This window comes from Oncorhynchus mykiss, chromosome 25 (assembly GCF_013265735.2).
Source record: "Oncorhynchus mykiss isolate Arlee chromosome 25, USDA_OmykA_1.1, whole genome shotgun sequence".
Lineage (NCBI taxonomy): Eukaryota > Metazoa > Chordata > Actinopteri > Salmoniformes > Salmonidae > Oncorhynchus > Oncorhynchus mykiss.
Genome location: NC_048589.1, coordinates 29,232,761 through 29,249,896, shown reverse-complemented (window position 1 = coordinate 29,249,896; position 17,136 = coordinate 29,232,761). Strand labels below are relative to the sequence as shown.

General features: G+C 42.3%; 1 protein-coding gene across 10 annotated transcripts in view; it reads left to right on the top strand.

Moving 5' to 3' along the window:
- Window positions 1-17,136, top strand: part of LOC110505749 (apoptosis-stimulating of p53 protein 1) — a 46,153-nt gene that overhangs the window by 16,979 nt on the left and 12,038 nt on the right. For 6 of the 10 annotated variants that reach the window (XM_036963063.1, XM_036963059.1, XM_036963060.1 and 3 more), the window contains 6 exons: window positions 10,538-10,639; window positions 13,267-13,441; window positions 14,033-14,229; window positions 14,696-14,836; window positions 16,003-16,195; window positions 16,546-16,746. In XM_036963063.1, coding sequence (XP_036818958.1) covers window positions 10,538-10,639; window positions 13,267-13,441; window positions 14,033-14,229; window positions 14,696-14,836; window positions 16,003-16,195; window positions 16,546-16,746 — 1,009 coding nt within the window. Of the gene's footprint in view, window positions 1-5,368; window positions 6,184-10,537; window positions 10,640-11,548; window positions 12,175-13,266; window positions 13,442-14,032; window positions 14,230-14,695; window positions 14,837-16,002; window positions 16,196-16,545; window positions 16,747-17,136 lie in introns of those variants that run through there. The other 4 variants (XM_021585167.2, XM_036963064.1, XM_021585169.2 and 1 more) reach the window with 4 other exon arrangements.

Below are 17,136 nucleotides of genomic sequence, written 5' to 3'. Positions count from 1 at the left end.
TATGAAAGCTGGTGGTTCCTTTTCACATGAGTCTTCAATATTCCCAGTGTAACGGATGTGAAACGGCTCTCTTAGTTAGCAGTGTGCGCTAAATAGCGTTTCAATCAGTGACGTCACTTGCTCTGAGACCTTGAAGTAGTAGTTCCCCTTGCTCTGCAAGGGCCGCGGCTTTTGTGGAGCGATGGGTAACGATGCTTCGAGGGTGACTGTTGTTGATGTGTGCAGAAGGTCCCTGGTTCGCGCCCGGGTATGGGCGAGGGGACGGTCTAAAATTATACTGTTACACCAAGTAATACATTTGAGGTTGTAGTTTTTATAGGAATTATAGGACTATTTCTCTCTACCATTTGTATTTCATTAACCTTTGACTATTGGATGTTCTTATAGGAACGTTAGTATTGCCAGTGTAACAGTATAGCTTCCGTCCCTCTCCTCGATCCTCCCTGGGCTCGAACCAGGAACACAATGACAGCCACCCTTCGAAGCTGCGTTACCCATGCAGAGCAAGGGAAACAACCACTCCCAGGCTCAGTGAGAGCGAGTGACGATTGAAACGCTATTAGCACACGCTAACTAGCCAGCCATTTCACTTCGGTTACACCAGCCTCATCTCGGGAGTTGATAGGCTTGAAGTCATAAACAGTGCAATGTTTGACGCACAACGAAGAGCTGCTGGCAAAACGCACGAAAGTGCTGTTTGAATGAATGTTTATGCGCCTGCTTCTGCCTACCACCGCTCAGTCAGATACTTAGATACTTGTATATGCTCAGTCAGATTATATGCAACGCAGGACACGCTAGATAATATCTAGTAATATCATCAACCATGTGTAGAGTTCTGTTAGTGTTTAAATACTGGAGAGTTGAGACCAAAGCACGGCCGCTGGACAGAGTGGATTTCAGTTGTAACAAAAGACAGTTTTAATGAGTCAAAGATATCTTGTCCCGCAGTTTTACGTGCACGGATCTAGTTCATATAACTCGGCAAGGAGTCAGGTGAAAAAGAGGCCTTATACAACGGTTACATTCATTTTTATACATAGAATAAAGTAGGTGGAGTCTTGTCGTTTTGGTCTTCTGACTGGTCACAAAGGGTTGGAGGCGGGCCTTGCTCTAGCCAGAGCGGGCCCCATTGGTGCACAGCAAAAGTCCTTTGCTCTTGGCACCCGACCAGTAGGGGGGGTGAGATGTGTTTATACCAGGAGATGTTTGTGTCAGGGGTTCGTGAGGTAGAGGGGCAGTTTTTATGGCTGGGTGTATGTGTTCATGCGATGGAATGTCTTGGTTTCCTGGGGTCGGGAGACAACAAAGCTGAGGGGATAGTGTTAGGGGGGTAGTTTTATTGCTGGCTGTGTGAGCTAGTTCCTGTTTTAGCAAGGGTACGTAAGATGACTTGAGTCAGGCGGTTTGGCTTGGCGCTGTATAATATATGAGCTATGTGTATGAATGTTTACATATATATGACAGTAGTTAACTCGTGATTATGATTGATTGATTGTTTTTTATAAATTAAGTTGAATGCTAGCTAGCAATTTACCTTGGCTTACTGCATTCGCGTAACAGGCAGTCAGTCACCTTGTGGAGTGCAACAAGAGGCAGGCCGTTATTGCGTTGGACTAGTTAACTGTAAAGTTGCAAGATTAGATACCCCGAGCTGACAAGGTGAAAATCTGTTGTTCTGCCCCTGAACGAGGCAGTTAACCCACCGCTCCTAGGCCGTCATTGAAAATAAGAATGTGTCTTAACTGACTTGCCTAGTTAAATAAAGGTGAAAAAAAATGACATGAAAACTTGAAATCAGCCCTAATTCATAGGCCATTCCGATTAATCGGTTGACCTCTAGCCTGGACTTTAATGGCTGTCTGGCTCTGAACGCTGAATTTAGCTTTATGGTCATTACTCCTACTGCCTCCAAATGCACCTGCTACTGGATGTGCTGTGTTGTAAGGGAGTGAGCTGTGGCTATAACAGAGCAGGGCTCAGGCAGGGGTGGCCAGATGGATGGACCCTTATGGCTGACTGGGTGCTGTGTGTAATTCTAGAAATTATAGCTGGGTTTGTGACAACAGCAAAGAACCTTGTGAAGATGCTGGAGGAAACAGGTACAAAAGTATCTATATCCACAGTAAAATGAGTCCTATGTAGACATAACCTGAAAGGTCTCTCAGCAAGGAAGAAGCCACTACTCTAAAACCGCCATAAAAAAGCCAGACTACGGTTTGCAACTGCACATGGGGACAAAGATCGTACTTTTTGGAGAAATGTCCTCTGGTCTGATGAAACAAAAATAAAACTGTTTGGCCATAATGACCATCGTTATGTTTGGAGGAAAAAAGGGGTGGCTTGCAAGCCAAAGAACACCATCCCAACTGTAAAGCAAGGGGGTGGCAGCATCATGTTATGGGGGTACTTTGCTGCAGGAGGGACTTGTGCACTTCACAAAATAGATGGCATCAACCAACATCAGTCAGGAAGTTAAAGCTTGGTCGTAAATGGGTCTTCCAAATGGACAATGACCCCAAGCATACTTCCAAAGTTGTGGGAAAATGGCTTAAGGATAACAAAGTCAAGGTATTGGAGTGGCCATCACAAAGCCCTGACCTCAATCCTACAGAAAATTTGTGGGCAGAACTGAAAAGACGTGTGCGAGCAAGGAGGCCTCCAAACCTGACTCAGTTACACCAGCTCTGTCAGGACGAATGGGTCAAAATTCACCCAACTTATTGTGGGAAGCTTGTGGAAGGCTACTTGAAACGTTTGACCCAAGTTAAGCAATTTAAAGGCAATGCTACCAAATACTAATTGAGTGTATGTAAACTTCTTACCCACTGGGAATGTGATGAATGAAATAAAAGCTGAAATCATTCTCTCTACTATTATTCTAACATTTGACATTATTGAAATAAAGTGGTGATCCTAACTGACCTAAGAAAGGGAATTTTTACTAGGATTAAATGTCAGGAATTGTGAAATACTGAGTTTAAATGTATTTGGCTAAGGTGTGTGTAAACTTCCAACTTCAACTGTATACTTAAGTCTTTATAAACATATTTTAAGTATATTTAAAATGTAAATTGGCATAATTTCAAAATACATTTAATGTACGTTTTATTTGTTTTTTTCCTTAGCATTTTAATATATTAAATACACTTAAAATTATCTACATTTGTACTTAAGTATATTCTTAGTATATTAGATAAAGTTTGAAAATATAGTTGGAAAACACCTAAAGCACATTTGATGTACACTACCGTTCAAAAATGTGGGGTCACTTAGAAATGTCCTTGTTTTTGAAAGAAAAGCACATTTTTGTCCATTAAAATAACATTAAATTGAACCGAAATACAGTGTAGACATTGTAGCTGGAAACTGCAGATTTTTTATGGAATATCTACAAAGGCCTACAGAGGCCAATTATCAGCAACAATCACTCCTGTGTTCCAATGGCAGGTCATGTTAGCTAATTGATCATTAGAAAACCCTTTTGCAATTATGTTAGCACAGCTGAAAGCTGTCGTGCTGATTAAAGAAGCAATAAAACTGTCCTTTAGTCTAGTTGAGTGTATGGAGCATCAGCATTTGTGGGTTCTATTACAGGCTCCAAATGGCCAGAAAATAACTTTCTGCTGAAACTCATCAGTCTATTCCATGTGAGAAATTGCCAAGAAACTGAAGATCTCGTACAACGCTGTGTACTACTCACTTCACAGAAAAGCGCAACTGGCTCTAACCAGAATAGAAAGCGGAGTTGGAGGCCACGGTGCACAACTGAGCAAGAAGACAAGTACATTAGAGTGTCTAGTTTAATAAACAGACGCCTCACAAGTCATCAACTGGCAGCTTCATTAAATAGTACCTGCAAAACACCAGTCTCAATGTTAACAGTGAAGAGGCGACTCCGGGATGCTGGCCTTCTAGGCAGAGTTCCTCTGTCCAGTTTCTGTGTTCTTTTGCCCATCTTAATATTTTATTTTTATTGGCTAGTCTGAGATATGGCTTTGTCTTTGCAACTCTGCCTAGAAGGACAGTATCCCGGAGTCGCCTTTTCACTGTTGAGACTGGTGTTTTGCAGGTATTATTTAATGAAGCTGCCAGTTGAGGACTTGTGAGGTGCTGTTTATCAAACTAGACACTAATGTACTTGTCCTCTTGCTCAGTCATGCACCGGGGCCTTAAAAGTGTGTTTGTGTTTCAAGTATACTTTTACAAATACACTTCTAAAAATTAACCACATCAGCTATTGTAATTAGCAATATACAGGTTACCTTGACTGACCAAGGAATCTTCTCAGCCAATGTTAACATGCTATTTCCAGTACATGGCAGTTGTTGCTGGAGCAGCAATTTTACAAGTAACACTTTTGTGAACTTTCGCACCAAAGTTTGTTCATCTCAAGGGGATACTACGCGTCTCCTTCCTGAGCAGTATGGCGGCTGCGTTGTCCCATGGTGTTTATACTTGCGTACTGTTGTTTGTACAGATGAATGTGGTACCTTCAGGTGTTTTGAAATTGCTCCCAAGGGTGAACCAGACTTGTGGAGGTCCAGAATTATTTTCTGAGGTCTTGGCTGATTTCTTTTGATTTTCCCATGATGTCAAGCAAAAAGGCACTGAGTTTGAAGGTAGGCCTTGAAATACCTCCACAGGTACACCTCCAATTGACTCAAATTATGTCAATTAGCCTATCAGAAGCATAATTTTCTGGAATTTTCCAAGCTGTTTAAAGGCACAGTCAATTTAGTGTATGTAAACTTCTGATAAGTGAAATAATCTGTATGTAAACAATTGTTGGAAAAATGACTTGTGTCATGCACAAAGTAGATGTCTTAAACGACTTGCCAAATCTATAGTTTGTTAATTAACAAGAAATGTGTGGAGTGGTTGAAAAACGAGTTTTAATGACTCCAACCTAAGTGTATGTAAACTTCCGACTTCAACTGTATTTAAATATATATTTTTCCCGCTTTGGTATCCAGATTGTTGGCCTGTTACAATACATACATCATGATGGATTTGACAAGTATCCACTTTGTTCGATCAGATTTGTTCAATGTGCGCTAGTCTGGTCAATGGTTCCATTGACTGCTATACTGCCAAGATCCTTTAAACGTGTAAATTCGGAAAGTTACGTTTGCTTCGACTTCAAGCAACCTAGGTAGTGCAACAGGCAAGCCAGTCGGGTCTGGAGACTATAGTGAGCGTCGATTGGTTATTCATAACTGGATGTCGCTGAGTATTTGAATAGTTTATTCCAATTTTGGTCCCTTGCCCAACGCCCGAACGCGCATCTCCTGGCAGTTGGAGAAATTGCTTTTTGGACTATGATAAAGCGACTCTGATGCTCTATTGAGAATTACATTTACATGCTAGAAGTGTAATCAGTGTGCCTATTCCTGAGATCACAGCAATTTTAGAATATGATGCATGAAAGCTTGTGAATGATACAAGGTTTCCCCTAAATCCCTGTGCGCATCCGGAGGGTCCCGAATTCTGTCTGCCTGACAGCTGTGGCGCAGGGACTTTATGGCAGCAGGAGCTTGGAAGAGGGAGGGGGGTGTACTCGACCTGCAGTCTGGCTCCAGCAGCGGAGATAGGGAGTAGTGGAAAGAACTGCTGGCACGTCAAAATTGGAACAAAACCCTCACAGGGGTGAAAAATGTATGCTGTCACAAAGTCTCGTCAGCGACGAAGAATGGGCGCTTTTGATCGGCTACATGTTTTAGATGTTCTTAGCCTACGTACATTGTTTTATATTGAGATAGGGGTATTTGTTGTAGAAACATTATCTTTATCAGAGAAAGACAAATACGATCCGTTATCGGACAGGCCTAAATAGATGTGACAACTATCCGGTTGATTCTCGCCCCCTCTGTTTACTGATTTGTAGATCGGCGTGCGAACTCTTGTAGCGGGGACAGCAGGGGACTAACCAACCGCGCTCCTCGAGCCAGAGGAAGAGACTCGTAAATCAACGCATCGGACAAGTGCGAAAGTTCTGATAGGAATCAGTGCACTGTCATTCAGTGGCGCCGTAATCGGCTACATTTTCTGGATTAGCAGAGGAAATATTTGCTAGAAAAAATGGAGTGGAAACATGTTGAGGCTGTACAGGAATTTACAGTTGAAGGACAATGCAGCAAAATTAAGGTGCGATCTTGCAGAATTACATGGGACGCCCACCAGGTAATAAAACCTATTTAAATTAAATAGCTTTGATGTTTTGTCATGGTGTGAAGTTTCTCCGTGCAGGTCAGTCACATCGTTGTCTCTGCCTATAAGGCTTTCCATGTGGTGTTATTGATTTGTATAGCATTTCATTGTATATATCCTGATTGTAGAAAATGATATGTTATGTAACATATGGCTTGAATAAAAAGCAAATAAGAGAATAGTTTGAATATCAGCATTTTAATTTAATGAATGTTGTATAGAAGTGGCACTGATTTTTGCATTGACATATTGTCATAGCTGTTAATTTATTGTGTGCAATTGAAATGTGTAAGATATGTTCTGTTAATTAAAGCCTACATATGTATTCTTAGGTTCCTCATTCATGTGTAATGTGTTTTAAACTTAGTGCTATAGTCGGCAGCTATGTCTATTCCCATAGATGAAACATTGTAGGTACAGTACAGTGGCATGGTCCTTCATATGGAATGAGGGGGTGATGCAGCATTCTGATCCTACACTTGTTTTCTAATATCAGCAGTTTTGTCATGGTTTGACGTGATGGAAATGCACTGTAGCATTTTTTTTTTGACCATTTCCCTTACCTTGCAGTAGACTGACTGACTGACTCCTGCTTTCCTGCTGTTTAACTGACATTGACAGACCCGTTAAATGACTGACAGCAAGTACTTAGAACAGCAGTACTGATATCGTCAAAGCCTAACGTCTGTTTGCAGCTTTGTCAGATAAAGCTACTCTACAGCTCTGCTAAAATGCAACCAAGCCTGCTCCTCAGTGGTCTTTTCAAACCCCATTTGACTGATGAGGAGAATTTGTTTCTGAATGAGGGCAACTCTGCCCATAGGCCCACTAGTCTATAATGTTCAGTGTAGTACTCATTCTATCCTTCTGGGGATGGATGCAACGTTCCACTGTTGAATTGTATTGTCATGTATTCCAGGAACTCTTGATGTGACAGGCAACACTTCCGTGCCGTTCCGTTGACTGATGCATGACTGAATGGACCACTTAGAGGCACCTCTCATTGTTACAGACACACACACATACACACACTGAATATTGTGTTTGTTAATCAGTGACTACACACAATCACAGGACATGGCAGGACTAAAAGCTTCCTGTTCAAGCAAACAGACATTTCCTAGTGGTCCAATGAAGATTGTTGGTGTGTGAGCACCGTGTGATGTGAGCATGCTTGCGTGCGCTGAGATTATTATTTTTTTTCTTTAAAAAAAACAACATTATTCGGCGATTCCACGCCAAGACAGCCCAAAAATAGTTTTGGTATCTCAGATTATTCTGTCAATATTCACATAGAAACTTCATTGAGGGGGGCAGATGGCCTAGTGGTTAGAGCTTTGAACTAGTAATCGGAAGGTTGCAAGATCGAACCCCGAGTTGACAAGGTAAAAATCTGTTGTTATGCCCCTGAACAAGGCAGTTAACCCACTGTTCCTAGGCCGTCATTGAAAATACGAATTTGTTCTTAACTGACTTGCCTAGTTAAATAAAGGTTTAAAAAAAAGGATGGGAAGGATGTTTTAAATTATTTTAACATTTCTATTACAAATATTTGTTGCGTACATGCCTCCTGTAAGACCTTATGATCTGTGAACAGTACATGATACAGACATAATCTTGGTGTCATTATGCTCCTTATAGTGTGCTCTCAAATATGTACTATGTCTAGATTCTGAAATAAAACAAAATAAATATTTATTCAACACACAGTACCAGTCAAAAGTTTGGACACACCTACTCATTCAAGTTTATTTTATTTTATTTTATTATTATTATTATTTTAAACTATTTTCTATATTGTAGAATAATAGTGAAGACATCAAAACTATAAAATAACACATGGAATCATGTAGTAACCAAAAAAAGTGTTTAACAAATCAAAATATGTTTTATATTTGAGATTCTAGAAAGTAGCCACCCTTTGCCTTGATGACAGCTTTGCACACTCTTGGCATTCTCTCAACCAGCTTCACCTGGAATCCTTTTCCAACAGTCTTGAAGGAGTTCCCACATATGCTGAGCACTTGTTGGCTGCTTTTCCTTAACTCTGTGGTCCAACTCATCCCAAACCATCTCAATTGGGTTGAGGTCGGGTGATTGTGGAGACCAGGTCATCTGATGCAGCACTCCATCACTCTCCTTCTTGGTCAAATTGCCCTTACACGGCCTGGAGGTGTGTTTTGGATCATTGTCCTTTTGAAAAACAAATGATAGTCCCACAAACCAGATGGGATGGTGTATCAATGCAGAATGCTGTGGTAGTCTTCACTATTATTCTACAATGTAAAAATAAAGAAAAATCCTTAAATGAGTAGGTGTGTCCAAACTTTTGACTGGTACTGTAAATCTAAATATCTCAAAATTACCCTTTTTGTTCATTTTAAAGTTGAAACCCGATGCGGTCAAACTGCCACATCTGTTTGGTGAAATTACAACAACAAAGATGTTTTTACCTCGGACGTCATTGCACGTGCGATAGAACAGCAGAGTACTGCAAAAAAAAAATATTACGTTGCTGGATGCTCATCTCCTACTTAAAAAAAAAACAATAACAAATGCACCTGGGGTGACCAGTGGTGCTGTTTCACCTTTCATGGATCTCAGCTTTAAGACCTATTGTTTGGAACAATATACTCTACAAGTTAATCACATTTACAGAGTGTGCTCTGCTAATTATGAGCAATTTTAGGAGAACCACCAACACAGTGAATGGGAAAATGAATTAAAAGGGAACTCCCTCTGCTTGCAATTTGCTGAATGTGCAATCCTAAATGAGGGCTGTGATTGGTTAATGACCTAACAACCGTGATCATCAACTAGATTCAGCCATGGGCCGATGTGACCGCAAGAAGCTCAAACAGGTATAATATTTGACTAAAGCATAATCATTTCAAAACTTCCTTACATTTGTATACGATCACATACACTGAGTGTATAAACATTAGGCTCGTAAATCTACATTTTCCTAATATTGAGTTGCACCACCTTTTGCCCTCAGAACAGCCTTAATTCGTCTGGGCATTACAAGGTGTCATGAGTTCCACAGGGATGCTGGCCCATGTTGACTCTAATGCTTCCCACAGGTTGGCTGAATCTCCTTTGAGTGGTGGACCATTCTTGATACACATGGGAAACTGTTGAGCATGAAAAACCCATCAGTGTTGCAGTTCTTGACACAAACCGGTGCGCCTGGCACCTACTACTACCATATCCCATTCAAAGGCAGTTAAATCTTTTGTCATTCCCATTCATGCTCTGAATGTCAAACATACACAATCCATGTCTCAATTGTCTCAAGGCTTAAAGTCTATGTCATGGAAAGAGCAGGTGTTCTTAATGTTATATCGCTCTATTATCTGTGGGAATACTTTGTAACAGATTTCCAAAAAATAAAGTCACTTGGAGCTAATTTGTTGGTGTTTTTACAATAATTATTATTGTATTTTTTTAGCTCTGAAAACTTGGGGGTGCAAATGTAATCACTGCTTGACCAAATTCGGCCCACGGGACGCCAGTTGGTGAACCCTGACCTCTAACGTAAATTGCTATGTATGAAATGGATAATGTAATTAAAAATATATTGTTCCAAACAATATGACTAAAAATAAGCTAAATCAAAAAGGGTACTTTTGAGATATTCTTATTAATATTTGTAATGTTGAATAAATGTGATTTTTTTAATAATTAAAAAAAATTCAGAATCTAGACATACTCCATATGTTAGAGCGCACTATAAGGAGTATAATGACACCAAGATGATGTCTGTATCATGTACAGATCACAGGGTCTTACAGGAGACATGTATACAGTAGGTCTAAAAAGGGCCTAAAATGGCCACTTTCATCGTAATTTTCTCCTAAATTGTTTGTGATACAAATGGAAAAAGCATGTCAAACATCCTTCCTCCCAATTAATATTTTAAGTGAAAATTGCCAGAACAAATCATTTTTACCCTGTCCTGGCGTGGAATCGCCTTATTGTTTTTGATAGCTTTGTGTGGCACACACCCTGCACTCAGCATCATGGGTCAGCAGAAAACCTTTAAATGTCATGAGCATACTGTTTTATATTAAAATGTATATGATATTCTGTTTGATATTCATTTTTTATGTCACAAAACTACTGTATGAGTCCTCTAACTTTACATCAAAGAGGACAGTTCTGCTTTTGCTTTTTTGATGTTATAAAGACTTGTCTTCCATAAGACAGGTATGTTCTCTTTGTTGGATGTTGTTATTTAGATCTCCTGCTGCCTACACCAGTCTCTGTAACTCTGTAACACGCTCAAAATGTGGGCCATCTCTCTGTTTGTCTCGTGTGTGTGTAGGTGGGGAACCCTTGCGTGGAGCTGACTCTGTCGGAGCTGCAGGAGATGGCCACACGGCAACAGCAACAGATCGAGACCCAACAGCAGATGCTGGTTGCCAAGGTACTAGAACACAGACAATAATATAAACCATTAAATAATTTATTGACCTCTCTGTGATAAACCTCCTTTCCAACCGCAATACCGCAAACCATATTGACCTCGCATTCAGAAAACCCACTGGTGTCTACACCTCTGAGATTTCTGGCCAAGCTCAAAGTTTTTACCCTCTGAGTTGAGTGGCTGTGTTGTCAATTCGAGCACACCGTAGCAAAATGTTTTAAAGCTTTTCTCATTGGACAAGTCCGGGGTTGTCCCTTTTTTTATTTCAGTCCCCTTTTTCATCCAATCGGTGCCTACTGAACGTGGCCCCGTTGTGTTATGGGATCGGTGCCGTTTGAGTGTCCAGAAGGTAAATCATTCTGATTGGTCACAGACAGTATTTCTGGATTGGCTCAGGTTTCAGCCTCTCTCTCTGTGGGCTCCAGCCAGTCAACATGTGGGTCAGAAGGCTCATCTATATATTTTTGTATTTAACTAGGCAAGTCAGTTAAGAACAAATTGTTATTTACAATGACGGCCTAGGAACAGTGGGTTAACTGCCTTGTTCAGGGATCAGAACGACAGATCTTTACCTTGTCAGCTTGGGGATTTCGATCTTGCAACCTTTCGGTTATTGGCCCAATGCTCTAACCACTAGGCTACCTGCCGCCAAATAGTTATATAGTTATGTAATATATAGATCCTCATTTTCCAGTGGGCTGGGGGACAGGCACCGGGTCAGAGAGCAGGTCTAAATGTTATAGATCTATAGATGGATCCTCAGCTTCCACTGTCTGGGCTGGGCCAAATAGCATATAGCCATATAGCTCTATTCCCTCTATAGGTAACTGGCCAGAATGGGGAGGACTGGGGAGAGGATTTACTGGGGTCTCAGACAGGGGGAAGTGTGGATGAACCTGGTTCCTCTAGGGTTCCTCCTTCTAAGGAGGTTTTACTGGCCACTATGTATCTGCTTCTGCTTGCTCTTTGATTGGTTGATGGAATGGGATATAGTTCACACGGTCTGTGGTTGATCTGGTCACATGTGCTGTGGTCAGCTTGTTGTGGTCTCTGTGGTCATTTAAACACAACAAGCAGTTCCTAGATCAGCTTGTATGTGAGGATGGGTTCAGTCATGATCTAGGTACACGGTCATGGTTACTAAGGTTAGTGCGGTCATTGTGGGAGTTGGCAGTGTGCGTTGCCAGGGACAACAACAGGAAGGGACTAGATGTCCTGCAGGAAATTAGGTCAGCAGTGAGCAGCCAGCAGCTGAGAAGGAAGTGTGTTGTCTCAAGGAGGGGAGAAGACGGAGAGGAACCTAGAGGGTTGAACAGTATTTACCACACCCAGCGCACTGGTCACTTCCCAGGAATATCTAAGTCAGAACATACTGGAAATGCTAATTTAGCACCAGGAAAGCATTTACGTGTCTCGTGACATCAAGGGGACATCTTGTCACGTATTCTTTTGTTTCATTGATCATCACATTTCCTTTACAAGGAGTTTGGATCTGGTTGTGGGTTAGGTTTTGACTGATATTTCTCATTCTGAAGGTAAATCTGATTTTATGATGGGGCTGAAAGAACACTGCAAATGTTCCAATGTTTTCTGTTCTTTGAGAAGCCATGATGCCTTGCTCTGTGGATGATTGTAATGATTAGGGTAATAATGATGAGGAAGTGGACTCCTAGAGGCTCAGTGTAGATTGACTGTATAAGCTACACAGTGTTTAAGTGAGTCATATTTGTTCAGTGTATTAGCGGTGTGTATTAATGTGCGTGATTAGCTGTGAGTTTGTATTGAGGGGTTACCTCTTCTTCTATTGAACAGTATATTGTGTTTAGTCAACACTCCCTGTCCTACTCTCTCTGTCTGAGCCTGTACTGTGTTTGCTCATTCTAGAGCAGAATTGAAAATGCTTGTCAGCACCACATAGTCTTGCAATCCCTTTCATTCGCTCTCATTCACATTCTGATTCCTTTTTCCTTCATTCTCTTACTCCACCACTTGTGTGTATTTGGTATGTATGGATTCACTTCCGCTTATTTAGATTGTCTATGTATGTGAGTATTATTTGCAAGGCTGGTATTTTTTTGTGTTGGAAAAAACATGTATTGGCAAAGCCCTTTTCCTATTGTGATACTTTTTGGGGGTATATTCTCTCTTCTCTGCGAGCTGGTGTGTTGAGGCCCACTGTGTTAGCTGAATAGGATTGTATTTAATGTGTGTCTCTTGCTCCCTCTTTTCTCAATCCTTTTTATTACCTTCTTTTTCCTTTAACTTCTCATTCCTCTTCATCTTTTGTTCCTTTCAACTCACTTCTGTGCGAACTGAGGGTGTGTGTGTGTGTGTGTGTTTGTGTGTGTGTGTGTGTGTGTGTGTGAAAGTTATTTCTAAAAGCAGGTCATTGTGTGTGTGACCGTGCGTCAGTTTGTGTCATTTTATCTGTCATTGCACTGTTCTTGAATGAAGTGGAGGAATGCTTTTCCCTCCCCACATCTGTAACTCATTGTTCCGCCAACCCAAACCTCTCCTCTCCTGTCCTCTCTCTGTCCTCTCTCTGCCCTCTCTCTGTCCTCTCGCTCTGTCCTGTCCTCTCCTGTCCTCTCTCTGTCCTCTCCTCCTTTCCCCTCCTCTCCTTTTAGGAGCAGCGTCTGAGGTACCTGCAGCAGCAGGACCACAGACAGGGCCAGACGGTGTCAGAGGCTGGGAAGCTACAGAGGTTGATGGAGCGAGTGGAAAGTCAGGAGGCCAAACTAAAGAAGATCCGCGCCATGAGGGGCCAGGTGGACTACAGCAAGCTCATCAATGGCAACCTGTGTAAGCCATGTGATGCAGGATGCAAACGCAGACTCCTCCTGGTGGGAGGAGCTATAGGAGAACAGGCTCATTGTAATGGCTGGAATGGAATAGATGGAACAGAGTTTGATACCGTTCCATTCATTCCATTCCAGCCGTTACAATGAGCCTGTTCTCCTATAGCTCCTCCCACCAGCCTCTTCTGACTGAGAACCCCAGCATAGTGGAATCTAGGCTCCGTTCAGCTGTCCATGATGTCATCTCTTTCCCTAGTTCTGTCAGTGAGCCTGGAATCTGACCCTCCCCATGTTGTGGTCTGGAACTGGGTGTGTCTGGGTGCCTTAAAGTCCCTATGTTCATACTGTAGCAGGGTGTATTCCTGTCCTGTATAACGTCCAGGGCTGCACCCTGTCTGACACATTCTGATACTGGTACTCAGGAGAAAGGGGAGTTGTCCATCCAGTCCACAACTTTCCAATACACTCTATTCACTCTTCTCTCATACACCATCAGACTTGAAACATCTATGTTTTGATTTCTCCCAACACACTCGAACACACAGGTAGTCCGTATCTCACAGTGTACTGCGTCTCCTCTCCTCTCCTCATGCAGCGGCTGAGATCCAGCATGTGAGTGGGCAGTTCCAGGAGAAGCAGGCAGAGCTGCAGTCAGCTGTGGTGAAGGTGGACCAACTCAACCAGCAGCTTGAGGACCTGAGGAGGGGACGTCTCAACGGCCTGCAGCCCCTAGGAGGACCTCTCACTGGCACCGCCGCTCTGGAGCTACGCAAACTCTACCAGGAACTACAGGTACATTTCCTGAAGAAAATGCGTGCTTGCTTCGGCTGTTCTAAAAGTATGTTTTGGGTACTACTGCATAATGTACACTGTATAATATACACTGTCTGCTCGGAACGACTGTACATGTCATCAGAGAGAAAGCTTGACGTGACATTTATTTTTACGTAATACAACAAGCAATGACACTATAAAATGGCACTTCAGATTCACATTTTGTTAGGAAGTTCCAGATGATGTCATCCAGCTGCAGAGCAGATGTGAAGGAGAGGAGATTAGATGAGTCAGGCTGACATTTTCATTCTGAAGGATATTTGCGACGCTGCGACATAATAGATGTGCAGCTTTGTCTCTCCATTCCTCATCCTGCCAGGGCATGGTTAAACAGAGACAGGACAGGGCGCACGTTGCCCATCCATCTGCCTCCTGGTGTGACTCACAGCCATTCTGTTCCATGTTCCCTCTGTGTCTCTGTCAGGTGCGTAACAAGCTGAACACGGAGCATAGTGGCAGGCTGCAGCAGAACAAGGAGCTGCTGAATAAGCGCAACACGGAGGTGACTATGATGGACAAGCGCATTGGGGACCTTCGCGAGCGCCTGCACAAGAAAAAAACAGAGGCACGTCAAAAAGAGATCAACCCCACAGGAAGAAACTCTCAGATTGAGTATCTCTGGGAAGCTTCTATCTTTGATTTCACCTTTATTTAACCAGGTAGGCCAGTTAAGAACAAGTTCTCATTTACAACTGCAACCTGGCCAAGATAAAGCAAAGCAGTGTGGCAAAAACAACACAGAGTTACACATGGAATAAACAAACGAACAGTTAATAACACAATAGAAAAATCTGCATACAGTGTGTGCAAATGAAGTAAGGAGGTAAGACAATAAATAGGCCAATAGTGGCGAATAAATTACAATTTAGCAATTTACACTGGAGTGATATATGTGCAAATGAGGATGTGCCAGTAGAAATACCGGTGTGCAAAAGAGCAGAAAAAGAAAAACAAATATGGGGATGAGGTAGGTAGTTGGATGGGCTATTTACAGATTTGCTGTGTACAGCTGCAGCGATCAGTAAGCTTCTCTGACAGCTGACGCTTAAAGTTAGTGAGGGAGATATAAGTCTCCAACTTCAGTGATTTTTGCAATTCGTTCCAGTCATTGGCAGCAAAGAACTGGAAGGAAAAGCGGCCAAAGGAGGTGTTGGCTTTGGGGTTGACCGGTGAAATATACTGTACCTGCTGGAGTGTGTGCTACGGGTGGGTGTTGCTATGGTGACCAGTGAGCTGAGATAAGGCGGAGCTTTACCTAGCAAAGACTTATAGATGACCTGGAACCAGTGGGTTTGGCGACGAATATGTAGCGAGGACCAGCCAACAAGAGCATACAGGTTGCAGTGGTGGGTAGTATATGGGGCTTTGGTGACAAAAAGGATGGCACTGTGATAGACTGCATTCAATTTTGGTTTGTGTTCCCACTTACTCTCATACACACAGACCGCCAGCCTATACAGTAGCATAGCATGCCTAAATACTGTGCAGTGTGTAGTGAAAGTACACAACGTTTTCACATTTTGCTGCCTTAACTAGCATTTTAATTTTTCCAATTTAAGGCAACAAAATGCTGATAATTTCACTAGGCACTGTTAACACGTATTTAGGTAGTTGACTTTGCTCTCTGTCTCTTAACAATTCTCTGTAATCATTGTGATTTGAACCACCGCTGCTTTGGCTGTGGAAGTATAGCTGACATTGTATTTTGCCTTCTCTCTCTCCACTCCACAGCTTAACAGGATAAACGGTCCTCCCTCCCCCCAGCCCACTCCCAGCAGCTCAGGCCGCGTAGCCGCGGTATGTCCGTACATCCAGGTGCCCGTCCCAGGCAGACAAGAGGTGGGCTATGCTCTGCCCCCAGACCCCGTTAAACCACCGTTTGTCCCTGGGACTGGCACCATCAGCCATGGCCACTCCAAATCAGGTCAGTCCCTGTGCCACACTGCAGCTTTACCTACTTTATCAGTCTCAGACTACTTACTGTCAGACTATATCTGTTTATTTGGGACACCTTGGTTTATCTGATCTGGACAGTCCTGAGATTGCTCTGGCATAGCTGGAAACTTCTCTGAAATTTCAGATCTAAATTAGTTATATTTTTTCAGATTTTTTATTTTTTTTAAATCTGACTCAGCGTTCTCTAACTTCCTGTCCTCTCTATTTTGTCATGTCTGTCTGTGGACCTCTTCTTCTCCTGCCCTTATTCGTATTGTCTGTTCTGTCGGTGTTGTTGATGTTGTGGTGCCACGCTGTGCGTGGTCTCGGGCTCAGCAGAGGAGGAAGGGTGCGGTGTGAGGAAGCCCTTCGTCCAATGGAAGGTCTCAGATTTAGACATCATAGTGGACCCCGTGGAGATGAGAGAGGTGCCCCGGTCCCCCTCAGGGGCCTGCAGTGCCGACACAGTCTGGAGCCAGGGGCTAGGGCAGCAGAAGCAGAGGGGCCTAAGTAACAGGGCTCAATATCAACAACATAAATGTAGATAGTTCTGCACTTGCATGTAAACATAGTTACAACTTGTACCTAAAACCAATACCACAGCCTTCCCTTATTTTATACATATTAAATATATTTATAACATTAAATATACACATTGAGTGGGGTCTCCGTAACAAGGCCTCAGTAACAGTAACATACTATAATAAAATACACATTACAAGTTTTATTAGTCGTATGTACACGATACACATGGTAAACACCATCCAACAAAATGCTTACTTGCAGGTTCATATATCAACAACATAGCATAGGATAACAGCTACCTAAAACTAATGCCACGCCCTTGTCATCCCTCCTTTATATAAAATATGTATAGGTTGAAATCATTATGTAACTATTGTGTTCATCTTCAGTAGGCCTATGTGAGGT